Raw genomic sequence first — 19,454 nt, forward strand, 5'->3', positions numbered from 1 at the left:
TAGCAGAGTCCAGAAGCGAAGCACAAGTCAAGAACACAAGTGGTTATCAGGCTCTTTAGCAAACACAAAGACCTTGACACTGAAGCATCTAGGCTGTGCCACTTAAATATGTGCAGGAGAGTCGGGGTTGGTCAGCGAGATCACCTGACTCAGCCCCGACAGGGAGTGATACGTACTGCCACATCACCAGCCGAGTACAAGCAGTGTCCAGGTTAAATGGAAGCTGCGGAGCGGATCCCAGTGCAACAGCACCAATACAGACAGAGCCGAGGATTGCTGTGGTGACTGGGAAGCACTGGCCAGGATCACCGGTGAGCGTGTTGCCTGGAGCTGCGGCGGTAAGCAGGGTAACAGCGTCGCACAGCGGTCGCTGTTACACATACCTCCAAACAGATCCTAAAAAAATACAGACCCCAAAATGATACAGAGGGCAAATCAGACCCCAAAATTTGTACACATCCCATACTTATACAGACCCCAAATTGGCATCAAAATTTCTCAGACCCAGATCAGAAGCCAAATGTTTACAGCCCCTAATTGAAGACCCAAATGTATACAGATCGTGTATCAGATCCCTGAATAATGCAGACCCCTGGCACACCTATATCTCCCACCTCACCTCTTGCTCCCTTAAATGCAGACCTCAGACCAGACAAAAAAAATCTCACCTCTCCTCCTCCAGGTACCACCGCTCTTAGTTCAGCACTGTATCCGGGCACTGGCGCTGCACTGTGTCCTGATGTCAGTGTCAGGTCATATCGCGTGCCGCACACTGTATCCTGAAACCTGTGTCAGAACAGAATGCAGAGCTGACGCCGGGAGAAGAGGACCAGGGTGCGGTATGTAATACTTAGCACTGTACTTCCCACTCCCTGGGCCTTCTGTACTAATGAGCACTTCCACTACCCGTGCCTCATCATCTATGATTCAGAATGTGGGTGGCTGTAGTAGTGCAAACAGCATTAGCAGCACCAGCCGCCCGGCTAGTAGTAGTAGTAGTAGCAGACCACAGTTCTCCCTAGCTTCTAGTAGGCGCCAGAATATTATAGAAGACAAAGAGGAAGAGATTGTGGATTGGATGGCTCACTCCTCCTCTCAGTCACAGCGGGGGGGGGGGGGCAAGGATCCCATGATGACATATCACTTTCTGATAAAAGTGACTGGAAGGGTTAGGACTATGATGATGATTTTGTGTTGGACAGGACATGGGAGCGGGATCTGTGTGCTGAGGAGGAGGCGGCATCAGAGGAGAAGGGTGATGGCGTGGCTGCAATAAAGAGTGGAGGCAATGTATGGCCAGAGCCAGATCTACTTCTATTTTGATGAGCTCGGGAACTGGTGATGCCACTGAAAACAAGTTTGGCTGCCGCTAGCTCTGTGCGAGCAACTCATGTATGGCTGTTTTTCTCCACAAGGCCAAAACACAAAACTGATCTGCAGGATTAAAATAAGTCATTGACATTCAAACACAAGCATTGGCAACAAAGCTGTATTGCAGCAATGAGACGGCATCACCAAATCCAGTGGGAAAATAGAACTGTCCAGCATTCAATAAAGTAACATCGTATATACGGCCGAAAAAAGAAATCTGTCCATCCAGTTTGGTCTGTTATCCTGCAAGTTGATCCAGAGGAAGTAAAAAAACAACAACTGTGAGGTAGAAGCCAATTTTCCCCACTTAAGGGGGAAAAAAGAATTCCTTCCTGGCTCCAATTAGGCAATCAGAATAACTCCCTGGATTAACGACCCATCTCTGTGTACAAACCTTCTTTCCTCCAGACGCAGAGGATGTCCTCTCGTCACAGTCACAGTCCTGGGGATAAATAGATGATGGGAGTGATCTCTGTACTGACCCCTGATATATTTATACATAGTAATTAGATCTCTCCTCAGTTGTCTTTTTTCTAAAGTGAATAACCCTAATTTTGATAATCTTTCAGGGTGCTGTAGTCCATCCATTCCAGTTATTACTTTAGTTGCCCTCCTCTGGACCCTCTCCAGCTCTGCTATGTCTGCCTTGTTCACAGGAGCCCAGAACTGTACACAGTACTCCATGTGTGGTCTGACTAGTGATTTGTAAAGTGGTAGGACTATGTTCTCATCACGGGCATCTATGCCCCTTTTGATGCAACCCATTATCTTATTGGCCTTGGCAGCAGCTGCCTGACACTGGTTTTTACATCTTAGTTTGCTGTTCAATAAAATTCCTAGGTCCTTTTCCATGTCAGTGTTACCCAGTGTTTTACCAATTAGTATGTACAGGTGACTTGCATTATTCCTTCCCATGTGCATAACCTTACATTTGTCAGTGTTAAACCTTATCTGCCACTTCTCTGCCCAAGCCTCTAATCTATTACAATTACTTTACACAGTACACTTTACATAGTGTATTCTGCAAAAATGTATATTTTACTGTGCAAGCCTTCTACAAGATCATTAATAAATATATTAAAGAGAATAGGGCCCAATACTGACCCCTGTGGTTCTCCACTAGTGACAGTGACCCAATCTGAGTGTGTACCATTAATAACTACCCTCTGTTTTCTATCACTGAGCCGGTTACTTACCCACATACAGATGTTTTCTCATAGAAACTGATTACATTATTTTGACATGACCGATCCCTCATGAAGCCATGCTATTATGGCGTTATTTGCTTATTTTCATTGAGATCCTCCAAGATAGCATCTGTTAGAAAACCTTCAAACTGTTTACCCACTACAGATGTTAAACCTACCGGCCTATAGTTTCCGGGCTCTGTTTTTGGACCCTTTTTGAATATTGTTACCACATTTGCTATGTTCCAATCCTGTGGAACACTCCCCGTCAGTATTGTGTCCTTAATTATCCGAAATAAGGGTCTGGCTATGACATTACTTAATTCTCTTAGGATAGGGGGGTATACGCCATCTGGTCCTGGCGATTTTGTCTATTTTTTATCTTTTTAAGACGCCGCTGTACTTCTTCCTGGGTCAGATAGGGCACTTTTACATTCTGCATTTCATCTGACAGTTTATTTTCTTCAGTGAATACAGTGGAGAAAAAAATATTTAATAGCTTTGCTTTCTCCCCATCGCTCTCTGTAACTCCCCCCTTATCACTCTGTAAAGGTCCGACACCTTCAGATTTATACTTTTCACCATTTAAAAATTGAAGAACATTTTAGGTTTAGTTTTGCTCTCTTTTGGCAATTAATCTCTCAGCCTTTATTTTGGTTGCTTTTATTAGTTTTTTATATATTCAATTTTTTTCCTTACAGTTTTTCAGTGTTTCCTGGTCCTCCTCCTGTTTTAGTGATTTAAATGCTTTTTTTGTCATTTATTGCCTTCTTTTCAGTTCTATTTATCCACATTGTTTTTTTTTTTTCTTGCTCCTTAACCTTTTTTTCCCATAAGGTATGTACCTCTCACAATTAGTTTTTAGGATGCTTTTAAAAATATCCCATTTTGTGGCTGTATTTTTATTTTTGAGGACATTGTCCCAGTTAGTTAAGCCTATGGCCTCTCTTAGTTGGCTAAATTTAGCTTTTTTGAATTTTGGTATTTTTGTTCCTCCCTGAAGAAACACTTTTTTTAATGACAATTGTAAGGTTATTACTTTATGGTCACTATTTCCCAGGTGTCCCCCAACCTGCACGTCTGTTGTTCTGTCAGGTCTTTTGGTTAATACTAAGTCTAGTGTGGCCGTCCCTCTAGTCGGGTCCTGAACCAGTTGGGAAAGGTAAATGTCTTTGGTTGTTGCCAAGAACATGTTTCCTTTATGAGATACACAGGTTTCTGTTCCCCAGTCTATATCTGGATAGTTGAAGTCCTCCATAATATTGACCTCCTTATGATCTGCCCCCTCGTCTAACTCATTTAGTAGTAGATTTTCTGTGGGCTCTGGTATATTAGGTTTATAATAAACTCCTATTAGTAATTTATTATTGTTTTTGCCTCCATGTGTTTCTACCCTCAGTGACTCCACATGTTCATGTCCCTCACTTATATCTTCTCAGACTGTGGGCTTTAGACAGGACTTTACATAAAGGCAGACCTCTCCCCCTCTCCGATTTTGGGGATCCTTTCTAAACAGACTGTAACCCTGTACATTAACTGCCCAGTCATAGCTATCATCCAGCCATGTCTCAGTTATTCCCACTGTCATAGCTATCATCCAACCATGTCTCAGTTATTCCCACTATGTCATAGTTCTCCTCACACATCACTAATTCCAATTCCTCGGTTTTATTAGTCAGGCTTCTGGCATTAGTATACATACATTTAGGAGGTTTATGTATATTTTTTACCCTACACTTTTCCTTCTGAACTGTTCTAGTCCCTCCTTCCATTCCTCCCCCAGTCCCTTTCCCTCCCCCACGGTATCTTTTCATCCTATAACGTAATTACCCTCCCCCAGTCTTTAGTTTAAACACTCCTCCAACCTTCTAGCAATCTTCTCCCCCAACACAGCTGCCTCTTCCCCATTGAGGTGCAGCCCATCCCTATGATAAAGCCTGTAGCCGACAGAGAAATCAGCCCAGTTCTCGATGAACCCAAAGCCCTCCTTCCTACACCAGTTCTTGAGCCACTTGTTAACTTCCCTAATCTCCCGCTGCCTTTCTTGTGTTGCTCTTGGTACAGATAGTAATTTGGAAAATACTACCTTTGAGATCCTTGCCCTAAGCTTTTGACCTAAATCCCTAAAATCATTTTTAAGGACGCTCCATCTACCTCTAACTTTGTCATTGGTTCCAATATGGACCATGATCTTCTCCAGCCCCTCCCAGTAATCTGTCAGCCCGATCCGCGATGTGTCGAACTCGAGCGCCAGGAAGACAACACACCATTTGACGATCCTGGTCTTTGTGACACATCACCCTATCTGTACCCCTAATAATTGAGTCTCCCACTACCAGCACCTGTCTTGCCTGCCCTGCTCTCCTTGTCACCTGCTTACTGGAGCTGACATTCCCCTGACTGGCAGAGGAAGTGTCTGGCTGCAGCAGTGCTCCCCCTGAGCTGAGTCTGTCCTCTTTCTCCCAGTCGTCTTTGTGACAGCCAGGCCACGTCCACAAGCAGTACAGTGACCTTATCATCATCATCAGCTTCTTCTTCTCCTGCTCATACTCCTCCTCCTTCTTGTCTTCTGTTCCATCATGAGACATTGATAACAGTATGTGCGGCCATGGGAATTCTATTCGAAACTAGAATTAGCTTGTGTGACTAAACTCCCACGTGGCCAAGTTGCTGGCAGTGCAGTTGCTGCTGTACCACTTAATTGTGGTTATTCCTTCACCAAAATTTAAGTCACCACTCTCCCGCTGTCTCTGCTACCCCAACCTGATGCAGTATACGGACATGCACTGTCTGAACAGCTAGGTTTAGTTGTACCTGGACTATGCCCTGGCACACACCCTGTTGCCTGACCCTATGGACTTCTGGGAATGCAGATTGGAACAGTGGCTGGAAATGGCCAAGTTTGCTATCACAGTACTATGTTTTCCAGCCTCTTGTGTCATCTCAGGGAGGGTTTTCCTCATAGCAGGCGGCATTTTCCCACCCATGCAGGCAAAATTGTCCTATGCATTTGCAAAACATTAGCTTTGTCAAAATAATTCAGGCACATGGATCCTTGAGGATTTTCACACATTTCCAGGAGATGACATGGAATAGATCTGGCATTGCTGGGTATTTATGATCAGCCCAGTGAGGCGACTGCCTGCCTGTTCATGGTGTTCCATACTGTACTGCAGCTGCTGCTCCGCCTGGTGCCATTACTACTACCCCTAAATGGCTGCACACTGCCTGCCTTTTTTGTGAGGTTTCTCATTGCACTGCTGCTCCAAAAAAGGGAGAATTTATGCGACACACGTGACGGCTCAGTGTCTTTTTAAACAGGGTGCTTCTTAAGGCTACTTTCACACTAGCATTCAGGTGTCCGCTTGTGAGCTCCGTTTGAAGGCTCTCACAAGCGGCCCCGAACGCATCCATACTGCCCTAATGCATTCTGAGTGGACGCGGATCCACTCAGAATGCATCAGTCTGGCACCGTTTGGCCTCCGCTCCGCTCAGCAGGCGGACACCTGAATGCTGCTTGCAGCGTTCGGGTGTCCGCCTGGCCGTGCGGAGGCAAGCGGATCCGTCCAGACTTACAATGTAAGTCAATGGGGACGGATCCGTTTGAATATGACACACTATGGCTCAATTTTCAAACGGATCCGTCCCCCATTGACTTTCAATGTAAAGTCTGGACGGATCCGTCTGAGGCTACTTTGACACTTAGAAATTTTTTAACAATATAATGCAGACGGATCCGTTCTGAACGCAAGTGTAAAAGTAGCCTAACACTGTCAATAATGTGTTTACCCAGAGTTATACATATCAGTGTCATTCTGACAATATTTAATGTTAAAGGGCTTATCAGTCATGGCTATTTTAAAGATGATACAACCGGATCCAGATGCAGACAGTTGTATTATCATGACGGAAGCGTTTTGGCTGATCTATAACAGATCTAGCAAAATCGTTGGTGTGAAAGTAGCCGAATTTATGTTTTGTAGAAGTGTTTCATTTTCACCTAGGCATAAGAAAAACTAGCGGCGGGGTATATTTTTGACATGTTTTTCATCTTGCAGGAAAGTTCTGGTGAAACGATGAGTGGACTTGATAAACCCATCTCAGTGTCTGTGAAAGGTAAGAGCCTTTCATAAATCTTTTTTGATTTGTAAATGTCTTTATTAATGGGACAATTGATAGAAAGTTCAGAGAAACCTCCTCTTCATCATCATTAATGATACAATTAATATTAATAAATTATTTATAGCCATAATATCCCTTGATCTTCATTGGCATCGGTAAAATGTGACACAATGTGAATAGATTCAATCACAAACGCAAAAATGATTGGAGGGTAAATGCCGAATCAGAATGAAGATCACGTAACAGGGAACGTAAAAGGGTTGATGTTCCTGGAGGGATACACCAAATGGAAAAGAATTTAGGAAAACTAGAGGAATGGTCAAAAATCTGGCAACAAAAATTTAATGTTGATAAGTGCAAGATAATGCAGCTGGGGCGTAAAACCCAAGAGCAGAATATAAAATCAGTGATACAGTCCTAACCTCAGTATCTGAGGAAAGGGATTTAGGGGTCATTATTTCAGAAGACTGGTGGGGGAGAAGGCAGTTTTGCAAATCCGAGGAGACCAAAATATTTCTAGACTGATGGGATCGAGCTAAGAAGGAAGTTGCCAGGCAGCCAAGATCACAGGAGGTAGATCTTGATCCTGAAGGAATCCTGGGTCTGAGAATAGATGAGCCTCACTTATTTCTGAAAAAAAGGACAAAGGGAATCGCCAGTTATAGGAGATCCCTCAATCCTGAAACAAGTCAACCAGTAGTTTTAGAATGACACATTCAACAATATGTGGTAGGGAAAAGTTTATATCAGTGTGTTTATGCAGGGGATGCTACAGGTTATTGAAGATGGTAGTGATCATATTTCCTGGCTTGCAATTGTCTCAGTAAAGCTGCGAAAATAATATAATTTTGTTTCATTTTCCAGTGGAAGACGAGATGATCGACTCCTATGGACATCTCCATTTATATTCCCATCATGAAGCAGAAGATAACAATACCACACAAGATGATTCAATAACTCCTAATATACCCTCGGTCCTTCACAGCAGAGATCTATCTACTGATACCGCTGGTCACAAGAAACCTTCATCTAAGCAATTACTGATTGGTAAAAGAAGATCTAAACGGAAATGTTTGAAAAAAAATTCTAGTGACAAACGTTTTAAAATGAAATCTAATCTTTTTTTGCATCAGAGCAATTGCAGAGATAACAGTTCATTTTCATGCTTGACATGTGGAAAATCTTTTAGCATGAAATCCATTCTAGTTAGACATCAGAGAACTCACTCAAGGGAGAATCCATATTCATGTCCTGAATGTGGGAAAGGCTTTAACAATCCATCAAGTTTTATTCTGCATCAGAGAACACACACAGGGGAGAAGCCATATTCTTGCTCAGAATGTGGAAAGTGCTTTAGTCAGAAATCACATCTTATTAGACATCAGAGAACTCACACAGGGGAGAAGTCATTTTCATGTCTGGAATGTGGTAAGTGCTTTAGTTGGAAATTAAATCTTGTTGCCCATCAGAGAACTCACACAAGCGAGAATCCATATTCATGTCTTGAATGTGGGAAAGGCTTTATCAATCAATCAACATTAATTCGGCATCAGAGAACTCACACAGGGGAGAAGCCATATTCATGCCCCGAATGTGGGAAATCTTTTATTCTGAAAACGTGTCTTGTTAGACATCAGAGAATTCATACAGGGGAGAAGCCATTTTTATGTCTTGAATGTGGAAAGTGCTTTAGTCGGAAATCAACTTTTGTTGCCCATCAGAGATCTCACACAGGAGAAAAGCTGTATTCATGTCCTGAATGTGGGAAAGGCTTTAACAGGAAATATAATTTGTCTACGCATCAGAGATCTCATATAGGAGAGAAGTCATTTTCATGTCTTGAATGCGGAAAATGCTTTAGATCGAACTCTAATCTTGTTGCCCATCAGAGAACTCACACAGGAGAGAAGCCGTATTCATGTCCTGAATGTGGGAAAGGCTTTACCAGGAAAAATAATTTTTCTAAGCATCAGAGATCTCATACAGAAGAGAAGTCATTTTCATGTCTTGAATGCGGAAAATGCTTTAGTTCGAAATCAACTCTTCTTGCCCATCGGAGAACTCACACAAGAGGGAAGCCATTTGTGTGTTCCGAATGTGGGAAGTGTTTTCATGAGAAGTCATTACTTATACAACATCAAAGAATTCACACAGGGGAGAAGCCATTTTCATGTTCAGAATGTGGGAAATGTTTTGGTCAGAAATCAAATCTTGTTAGACATCAGAATACTCACAAAGGGGTGAAACCATTTTCATGTTCAAAATGTTTGAAGCCTTTTAGCCAAAAATCACATGTTGTGAAACATGAAAGACTCCACTTAGAGGAGAAGTCATTTTCATGTTCAGAATGTGGAAAATGTTTTAGTCAGAAATCACATTTGGTTCGACATCAGAGAACTCACACAGGGGAGAAGCCATTTATGTGCTCTGAATGTGGTAAGTATTTTGGTGTGAAATCAATGCTTATAAAACATGTAAGAAGTCACACAGGAGAAAAGCCATGTTCATCTTCAGAATGTGTGATACCTTTTAGCCAGAAATCACATGTTGAGGAACATGAAAGACTCTACTTAGAGGAGAAGCCATTGTAATGCTCAGAATGTGGGAAATTTTTTAGCCAGAAATCAAATCTTGTAAATCGTCTAAGAACCTACTTAGGAGAGAAGCCATTTTCATGTCTTGAAAGCGGTAAATCTTTTGGTATAAAGCAAATCTTGTTAAACATCAGAGAATTCACACAAGGGAGAAGCTATTTTCATGTTCGGAATGTGGGAAATGTTTCACCTGTCAAGCAAGTGTTGTTCAACATCACAGAACTCACAACACATATGAGAAGCCATATTTATGTGGGAAGTCTTTTATTCAGAAATCAGTTATTGCTAAACATGAGAGAATTCACTCAGAAGATAAGCCATTGTAATGTTCAGAATGTAAGACATATGAGAGATGTGGAGCTTCATTGTGAGACCTGCTGCCTAATCATGTCTTCTGTATAACTTAAAACGGCTGTCCAGTTTCCCATATTTGAAAGAAAATTGATAAGCAGGCACACTCTGATTTGGGTCAATCTATTAATTTAGTTGTATATATGGTAAATGTAGAGTGTATAATATATTAAAATAATGTTACAATAAAAAGAGGCAAGGGTGTAAAATGTAGTGATGAAGAATTGAATTCTGCTAAATGTCCTTTTAATGGATAATAGTAATAAAATGTAGAAATAAGTGGGTCATCACTAAATAGTTACCAGTTGGTATTGAAGAAGGTTTTGATAATAAAATATTCAAATAAAATATAAATAATGCGCTAGAAAAAATGATGCGCTAGTAAAAAATGAAGAAGGTGAAAAAATAGAGGATACTTGTCCTTATTCATGTAGTTTTAAATAGAACAATCTTTTCATGAAATAGTAGCCTCAAGGTGGAGGATAAAGTAATGCGTCTTTCTCCTTATCTCCCCATATATAGGATAGACTTTTTTTGGGGTGATATCCTCTAGATAGGAGATAGGTAAATAATGCGCCTTGTGACTCCTTTTATATGTTCACCGCTATGGAATGGAAGATAAATCATGCGCCTTGTTGCTATATATAGATGTCAGTTGATTTTCATAAAGCCGCAAGCATGTACATTTGTATTTTATATGTAGCAATATATTGTTGTTCTACTTCTTATGCGGGTGCTGTGGGAAGAAGGGATGCTCTGTGCCTGAGTGCGGCGTCCCGCACTGTCTCTGGCTCCAGAGGTCACTTACCCTTCACCCGGCGCTGCTGTCTTCGGTCCTCTGGCGGTGATCAGTTCTCCCTGGGCAGCTATATTGAATCCAGTTCGGGAGTCGGCGGTGTATCTCGTGTTGCCAAGGACGCCGGGGGGCGTGGTTCGCGCGTCTGGAGGTTGACGTAGGCTGTCACGTAATCGCGATTATTTTTTTTTTTTTTCCCGGCTTGTTCTGAATGGTCCCGGCCTATTCTGAGTGATCCTCTTGCTCTGTTTCGAGTAATGGGTATTCTGACAATCCTCTGCTCCTTAAACGAGTTTCGGGAGTCTCTCCCTTCATCAGTAAGTGGAGGATTGTAGTGAATACTGGAGTATTTATAGGACAGAGGCAATCGACTCATTTGTGAGCTGATTATCTTTTTCAATCAGTGCATATATTTTAATCTGATTGTCTTGTTCAAATCTAATATGCCAGGGTAAACTTTGTACAGATTGTAAAAATGTGAAGAATAAAAAAGGAATAAATGAAAAATATTGAGATATATGGAAAAGTGTGTCTAATTGAGACAGATTATTCCTTTGATCGATTTTGCTGGGTATTATAATTCTGTCCTTTAGTTCATAGGGTAATAATGATGGTTGTAGGTTCATTGCTTAGGAGCCTACCTATAGACAGTGGGTCAGATATCTTATTTACTATATGAGGTAATGATAGCCTATTTAATGAGTGTGGGTTGTTGTGGTATGGGGGGATATTTACTTTCTGGATCTTCACAATTCATAGTGTTTATAGTGTAATAAGGTAATTGTTGTTGTGGTTCTAGGTTTAGTTGATTATTTTGTATAGATTGAGGACTACTTTATATATTTAGTGGATGAGGATTTTTGTCTGTCTGTACTGTGTTGTTAAAGGTTCCCGGTAGTTAGTATATAGCAGGGGTACTCAACTGGCGGACCGCGGTCCAAATACCGGGATCTGTTCTGGGACCCATATTGTTTATTATCTTTATCAGCGAAATTGCAGAAGGCCTTGATGGTAAGGTGTGTCATTTTGCTGATGACACAAAGATTTGTAACAGGGTTGATGTTCCTGGAGGGATACACCAAATGGAAAAAGACTTAGGAAAACTAGAGGAATGGTCAAAAACCTGGCAACTAGAATTTAATGTTGATAAGTGCAAGATAATGCACCTGGGGCGTAAAAACCCAAGAGCAGAATATAAAATCAGTGATACAGTCCTAACCCCAGTATTTGAGGAAAAGGATTTAGGGGTCATTCTTTCAGAAGACTTAAAGGTAGGCAGACAATGTCATAGAGCAGCAGGAGATGCTAGCAGAATGCTTGGGTGTATAGGGAGATGCATTACCAGTAGAAAGAGGGAGGCACTCATGCCGCTCTACAGAGCACTAGTGAGACCCCATTTGGAGTATTGTGCGCAGTACTGGAGACCATATCTCCAGAAGGATATTGATACTTTGGAGAGAGTTCAGAGTAGAGCTACTAAATTGGTACAAGGATTGCAGGATAAAACTTACCAGGAAAGATTAAAGGACCTTAACATGTATAGCTTGGAAGAAAGACGAGACAGATGGGATATGATAGAAACTTTTAAAAGGGAATCAACAAGGTAAAAGAGGAGAGAATATTTAGAAGAAAAACTGCTACAAGAGGACATAGTTTTAAATTAGAGGGGCAAAGGTTTAAAAGTAATATCAGGAAGTATTACTTTACTGAGAGAGTAGTGGATGCATGGAATAGCCTTCCTGCAGAAGTGGTAGCTGCAAATACAGTGAAGGAGTTTAAGCATGCATAAGGCCATCCTTCATATAAAATAGGGCCAAGGGCTATTCATAGTATTCAGTATATTGGGCAGACTAGATGGGCCAAATGGTTCTTATCTGCCGACACATTCTATGTTTCCATGTTAACCTTGGTAGTATTTGTCTTCGATTTTTGCACCCCAGCCTATTTTGCTGGCATCTGTGAGAATTGTTATTGAAGATTTGTTCCATGTAACCCCCTTGGAAAGATTTTGCACAACTGTCCACCAGGATAGAGATGTCTTTACAAAGCTTGGTATTAGTAGCTTGCGGTCTAGTGACCCTATCTTTTTGTCCCATTCTGACAGATGGGACAAAAATATTTCTAAGTTGGAGGATAGAAGACCCACTGAGTCGCCGATGACCAGAAAGTCATCTAGGTATGGTACGATGTTGAGACCCTCTTGCCTCAGGTGAGCCACCATCTTTACCACTAATTTCGTGAATAGCCTTGGAGCCAAGGTAATCCCAAAGGGTAGCGCTGTGAATTGGAAATTAAGGATCTGACCGTCCGTATTTCTGATTGCGAATCTTAAGAACTGCTGGTAGCTCGGGTGTATCAGGACATAATAGGCGTCCTTTAGATCGACCGTACACATGACCGCCCCTGCATTTATCAGTGGATTGATTGACTTCAGGGACTCCTTTCTGAATTTTCTGTATAAAATAAATTTGTTTAGGCCTCTTAAATTTATTATAGTACGAAAAGCTCCTTTTTTCTTTACAAGGAAGAGAGTTGAATAAAATCCTTGTTTTCTTTGACAGATGGGAACTGGAACTACTACTCCTATTTTTACTAAATTCAGAACACCTTGTAACATTTTCTCGAGAAATTTTGGTACTTAAGCTTGTAATTAAGAACTTTTTTGGGGGGGATTGCTGTAAATTCTATTTTGTACCCTGATCGAATAATCTCTAGGGCCCAAGGATTTTGTGTTTGTTTTTCTCCCAGGCAACCAGAAAATTTTTCAATCTCCCCCCTATCCTGGCGTCATTGCTTGTCATCTGATTTAGCTTGGGGGTTAAGCAGGAATCCCCTTCCTTTGCCCCCTTTGGGGTAGCTCCAGCGCCCCGACTTTCTCTTGCCCCTGAAGGATTTGTTCTGACTAGAATAGGGGCGAAAGGACACTTTTCTTCTGAAGGATCTATCTTCTGGAAAAACCTTTTTCCTGTCAGCTGCTTTCTCCAAAATCTTATGTAGAACTGGTCCAAAGACGTATTCTCCAGAGAAGGGGATAGAACAAAGCTTAATATTTTTAATTTTGTCCCCCGACCAGGATTTCATCCAGAGAGCGCTGCAGGCAGTGGTAGAAAGGCTTGCATCTCTGGCACAGAATCGAATAGATTCTGCCCAGGCATCTGCCAGAAAGGCCGTAGCGGACTTTAATAACTGTATAAATTCCAAAATCTCTTCACGAGAGACTTTATTTCTGATATGATTCTCTAACTCATTCAGCCACAGGTACATGGATCTAGACACCAAAGTGGCAGCTATATTTGTTTTTAAAGAAAAAAGTGATAGGAATAGCTCACTCTTATGTGACAGGGAACAGGTGCTCTAGTCCAAATAGCTGTATCACCCATTCTTCCATTATGATATCTTTAATGTTCTCATTTATTGGGAACACTCTAGCACATCTAATTCTAAGCCCTTCAAACATTTCATCCTGAATGGAATGCGCTTTTTTGAATTTCTTCAATTCTCATGGTGGCACGGACCGCCTTTAAAAGGTAACTCATTTCTTCAGAGGAAAAGTAAAATTTTCTCTTTCTCTCAAGCACCTCTCTCTCAGAGAGAGATTCGTCCTCATCCCAGGGTCTGGAAGAGGAAGCCTCGTCCCTCATGCAATCTGAATCTGAGGAAGAAATTGCCCTCACTCTTGGGTGCTTAGGGAGTTGGAGATGGGAAGAATCTAATACTCCTGATCTAGAGGCTCTTAGTTCATCCTGAATCACGGCTCTAATACTCTCCATGAGAGATGGCTGCTCCTGATGGATTACATCTGATATGCAGTCCTTGCAGAGTTTTTTTTTTACATATGCATTTTTGAGGCTTTTTAATTTTCTTTTGAGCCTCTTTTACCTGAGGATATGAGGAAAAAGGAGGGAGCCCGTCAGGGGAACTGAATAAAACCTAATACATCCTTGTACAGTCAGGTCCATAAATATTGGGACATCGACACAATTGTAACATTTTTGGCTCTAAACACCACCACAATGGATTTGAACTGCAGACTGTCAGTTTTAATTTGAGGGTATTTACATCCAAATCAGGTGAATGGTGTAGAAATTACAACAGTTTGCACATGTGCCTCCCACTTGTTAAGGAACCAAAAGTAATGGGACAATTTGGCTTCTCAGCTGTTCCATGGCCAGGTGTGTGTTATTCCCTCATTATCCCAATTACAATGAGCAGATAAAAGGTCCAGAGTTAATTTCAAGTGTGCTATTTGCATTTGGAATCTGTTGCTGTCAACTCTCAAGATGAGATCCAAAGAGATGTCACTATCAGTGAAGCAAGACATCATTAGGCTGAAAAAAACAAAACAAACGCATCAGAGAGATAGCATTAGGCGTGGCCAAAACAACTGTTTGGAACATTCTTAAAAAGAGGGAACGCACCGGAGAGCTCAGCAACACCAAAAGACCTTGAAGACCATGGAAAACAACTGTGGTGGATGACCGAAGAATTCTTTCCCCGGTGAAGAAAACACCCTTCACAACAGTTGGCCAGATCAAGAACACTCTCCAGGAGGTAGGTGTATGTGTGTACAAGTCAACAATCAAGAGAAGACTTCACCAGAGTAAATACAGAGGGTTCACCACAAGATGTAAACCATTGGTGAGCCTCAAAAACAGGAAGGCCAAATTAAAGTTTGCCAAACGACATCTAAAAAATCCTTCACAGTTCTGGAACAACATCCTATGGACAGATGAGACCAAGATCAACTTGTACAAGAGTGATGGGAAGAGAGGGAGTATGGAGAAGGAAAGGAACTGCTGGTGGTGGTAGTGTCATGGCGTGGGAATGTATGGCTGCCAATGGAACTGGTTCTCTTGTATTTATTGATGATGTGACTGCTGACAAAAGCAGCAGGATGAATTTTGAAGTGTTTCGGGCAATATTATCTGCTAATATTCAGCCAAAACTCATTGGACGGCGCTACACAGTGCAGATGGACAATGACCCAAAGCATACTGCAAAAGCAACCAAAGAGTTTTTTAAGGGAAATAAGTGGAATGTTATGCAATGGCCAAGTCAATCACCTGACCTGAATCCGATTGAGCATGCATTTCACTTTCTGAAGACAAAACTAAAGGGAAAATGCCCCAAGAACAAGCAGGAACTGAAGACAGTTGCAGTAGAGGCCTGGCAGAGCATCACCAGGGATGAAACCCAGTGTCTGGTGATGTCTATGCGTTCCAGACTTCAGGCTGTAATTGACTGCAAAGGATATACAACCAAGTATTAAAAAGTGAAAGTTTGATTTATGATATTATTCTGTCCCATTAATTTTGGTTCCTTAACAAGTGGGAGGCATATATGCAAACTGTTGTAATTCCTACATCGTTCACCAGATGTCACCACCAGACATCTGAGAAGCTCTGACAGACGTTCTTCAGAACCTCCTCCTTGAGGTTCCTTTTGTTTTGCTTTCGTTTTATCATCTCGTTAGCCTCTCTCAGCTGTCATGTAGTTGCACTGATTGCATTCCTTTATATCCCTTCCATACTGCATCACTTTGCGGTTTATACAACTTCCTGGAGTGTGTGCATGCTGGATGCTACTACTGAGTCTTCTACAGATAAGTTTTGTTCATTCATTTGTGTTTTCCTGTTTGCTGGATACCAGGTGACCCTGACTCCGTCCGTATCAAGTGTAGGGAGCCGTGGTCGTGTCCCCTCACTATTATAGGGTGTTCAGGTGTTATACAGTCGAGGAACGAGGATATGCAATCATCTACCATTGAGATTTTTGCATAGGCTGAGCAGTTAGGGAGAGAGCCAGGTAGTCGGATCTTCATTTTGTGTCTTCTAGTTTTCTGTACACCTTCCGTGACACCAGATTTGTATGTAAATACTAGGGATCGACCGATTATCGGATTTACCGATATTATCGGCCGATATTCAGGATTTTGACCGCTATCGGTATCGGCATCTATTTTGCCAATATTCCGATAGCGTATGGGGAACACAGATCGCGCTGTTGTCAGCGCTCTCCGTGTTCCCCTTAGCAGCACAGGGGAGAAGGAAGCAGTGTCTCCCTCCCCCCTGTGATGCTGCTGCCGCCAATGAAAGGACAGGGGACAAGAGGAGGGGAGGAGCTATGGCCACTGTGCCACCAATGAAGAGAACTCTCTCATTCATTCTAATTTCAAATTTACAGGAGGCGGGAGCTGCAGAATGATATAGCCGGCTCCCGACCTCTATGAGCAATAGCTGCGATCTGCGGTAGTTAACCCCTCAGGTGCCGCAGATCGCAGCTACTGCTCATAGAGGTCGGGAGCCGGTTATGTCATTCTGCAGCCAGCTCCCGCCTCCTGTATATGAATAAATGAGAGAGTTATCATTGGTGGCGCAGTGCGCCCCCCAAGCCCAGTATAAGACATTGGTGGTGCAGTTCCCCCCCTCCCCAACCCCAGTATTAGACATTGGTGGCGCAGTAAGCCCCCCCAGTATTAAGCATTGGTGGCGCAGTGCGTCCCCCCCCCCCACAGGATCCCCTCTCCCCTGCTCCTCCCCCCTCTCCCCTGCTCCTCCTCCCCTCTCCCCTGCTCCAGTGTAATGCTGGGGCTCCGATCGGTTACCATGGCAGCCAGGACGCTATTGAAGCCCTGGATGCCATGGTAAGCTCCATGCTGCTGTGTGCACAAAGCACAGAGCAGCAGGGACAGTTAGAGCTCCTATTCACCCTGATAGAGATCTATCATGGTGAATAGGACAAGGGTTCTAGTCCCTAAGGGGGCTAACAGTTAGTAAAAAAAACTAAATAAAAATAAAAAGTTAAAAAAATTTAATTAAAACACCAAAATATTAAGTATAAATGAAAAAGATAAAAAAAAAATACACATTAACAATAAACATAAATTTTCTGCAGATTTGTGTAGGAATTTAATTTTTTTTTCAAAAATGAAAATTCCCAGAATATCGGTATAAATTATCGGCTATCGGCCTGAAAGTTCACAAAGTATCGGTATCGGCCCTAAAAAATCAATATCGGTTGATCCCTAGTAAATACCCTCAAATTAAGTCTGCAGTTAAAGCACATCTTGTTCGTTTCATTTCAAATTCATTGTGGTGGTGTTTAGAGCCAAACATTTTAGAATTGTGTTGATGTCCCAATATTTATGGACCTGACTGTAATTAAAATATGTGTGCTAGATCTGGAACTCCCACAAGGGGAACTTACGGGAGGCAGCGTTGGGGCATCAAGCTCCATCGTATTCTGCAGCTCAGGGACCGACATGCTGAGACAACCGAGCGGTATTACTTACTCAGATCCGCATCTGTCCGTGGCTTCCCGCTTTTATATCTGCTGCCTCTGCCTTCCGTCCAGAGAACTTCCAGTTTGCACCACGCAACCCCAGAAGTGACGTTGTAGAGAGAGGCGGTACTTGCAGCCCGGGCGAACACTAGAGCGAGCCCTCCCGACACCCCCAGCCCAGCATTAGCATGAGGCAGCCGGCGGACTGGGGAGCTCACTTAAAGAGCTTAAGGTAAAACAGGAGACCTCCTGAAATAAAATAATAAAAATAAATAATTTCCTCTTCACCTCCCATACAGGGAGACTCTTCTCTGCACCTGGCCTCAGTAAGGACAGGAAACACTGGGGAGTGGATGTGGGAGTGGGCAATTTAACCTCTACTCTGTTCCTGGCCCTACAGAGGTCATGGGTCAATCTCCTTGTGATGCCGTCATGGTGATGATATGGAAAAAATAATTGAATCCCCTTTAATGTACAGCACCTCAACCAGTCTATTTTCATATATCAAACTTCATAGATAATTAATAAAACTCCCCAGTTTATTATTATAGACAGGATCAGATAGCTGAGATGTCTTCTAGTTACAGAGGAAAGCTAGCCAGTATCCTCTTTTCCCCAGGACCTACCTTCTCAAAGTTGCTGCAGTGACCCCTATATTCAAGCATCTGGTAGCATCTTGCTGCTGTGTGAGCAGGTAATATTTGAATGTATCCGTACGGTGGACCCCAGGCACCCCAGTCCAACATTTAGCTGAGCGTACACTATAAACCCTCCCAATGTGTTAATTGCTGCTGAATGTGGTGTCATCGTGGCCATAACAGATGACAGTCACAAATACTTGTGCTGGATGTGATTTATCAGTTGCTACTTGAAATGTGGATATGATCCCTAGAGCTGAAGATGAAGAGAACCCTACTATCAGAATATATATATTTTTAATATTGTCTCTTTCTGAATAAAACCTCTACTAAAGGAGGATATTACTGGTGTCATATGGGTCACTTTTTACTCTAATCTTTCATAAAATATGCTTACATTTTTATCCTAACATGGAAATTAATTTATTGAGTTGCAAACTACTACCATGGAATGGACAAACTCCAGGATTCAGTTTGCCTATTAATGTGCCTTATAGTGTGGATTGTTCGCTAGTAATAACAGAGCTTCACGCTGCATTAATCATCCTGTTCTCTTCCTATGGCATAATATCATAATGGGCAGCACGGTGGCTCAGTGGTTAGCACTAGTGCCTTGCAGAGCTGGGGTCCTAGGTTCGAATTTGACCAAGGACAACATCTGCATGGAGATTGTACGTTCTCCCCGCGTTTGCGTGGGTTTCCTCCAGGTAAAGCGTGATGATAATGTCTGTAAAGCGCTGCAGAATATAGTAGCGCTATATAAGTGCATAAAATAAATAATTGTGAATAATATATTAAGAGTGATATTTTCATATTGTTCATTATATTTCTTGTTTTTATACATAATATATATCTTATAGTCAGGTTTCTTAAAGAAAATATAAAAAAGATTTTTCCTTGAAACATCAAAAATAATATAGAACTGACGAGCCAGATCTGTCCATAAGAGTGCAACAATAAGCGGGTGTGGAACCACTGTGTCCACCAAACGGTTTGTCTTTGGGCTATTGTTATCCTGACAGTCCCCTGGTATTCACACTTTAACCCTTATACAGGGATCTGGAATTCACTATAGGGGTGCCACCAGGCTGCTATCTCCTGGAGTAGTCCTGTT

General features: G+C 42.1%; 1 protein-coding gene across 1 annotated transcript; it reads left to right on the forward strand.

Moving 5' to 3' along the window:
• The first annotated feature begins 749 nt into the window (after window positions 1-749).
• LOC122934768 (gastrula zinc finger protein XlCGF26.1-like) lies at window positions 750-11,382 on the forward strand. Its single transcript, XM_044290459.1, has 3 exons — window positions 750-839; window positions 6,617-6,674; window positions 7,545-11,382. Exons 2-3 carry the CDS (start codon window positions 6,635-6,637, stop codon window positions 9,269-9,271), a joined length of 1,767 nt encoding a protein of 588 aa, XP_044146394.1. The 5' UTR covers window positions 750-839; window positions 6,617-6,634; the 3' UTR covers window positions 9,272-11,382.
• The last annotated feature ends 8,072 nt before the right edge of the window (window positions 11,383-19,454 follow it).

Source organism: Bufo gargarizans, chromosome 4 (assembly GCF_014858855.1).
Source record: "Bufo gargarizans isolate SCDJY-AF-19 chromosome 4, ASM1485885v1, whole genome shotgun sequence".
NCBI classification, from domain to species: domain Eukaryota; kingdom Metazoa; phylum Chordata; class Amphibia; order Anura; family Bufonidae; genus Bufo; species Bufo gargarizans.

What these genes read in the sequence shown, in the direction of transcription:
- LOC122934768 (XM_044290459.1), top strand. Translation starts at nt 6,635, where the DNA reads ATGAGTGGACTTGATAAACCCATCTCAGTGTCTGTGAAAG. An exon ending in CATCTCAGTGTCTGTGAAAG is followed by an intron (nt 6,675 to 7,544) that starts GTAAGAGCCTTT and finishes TTCATTTTCCAG; the next exon opens with TGGAAGACGAGATGATCGAC.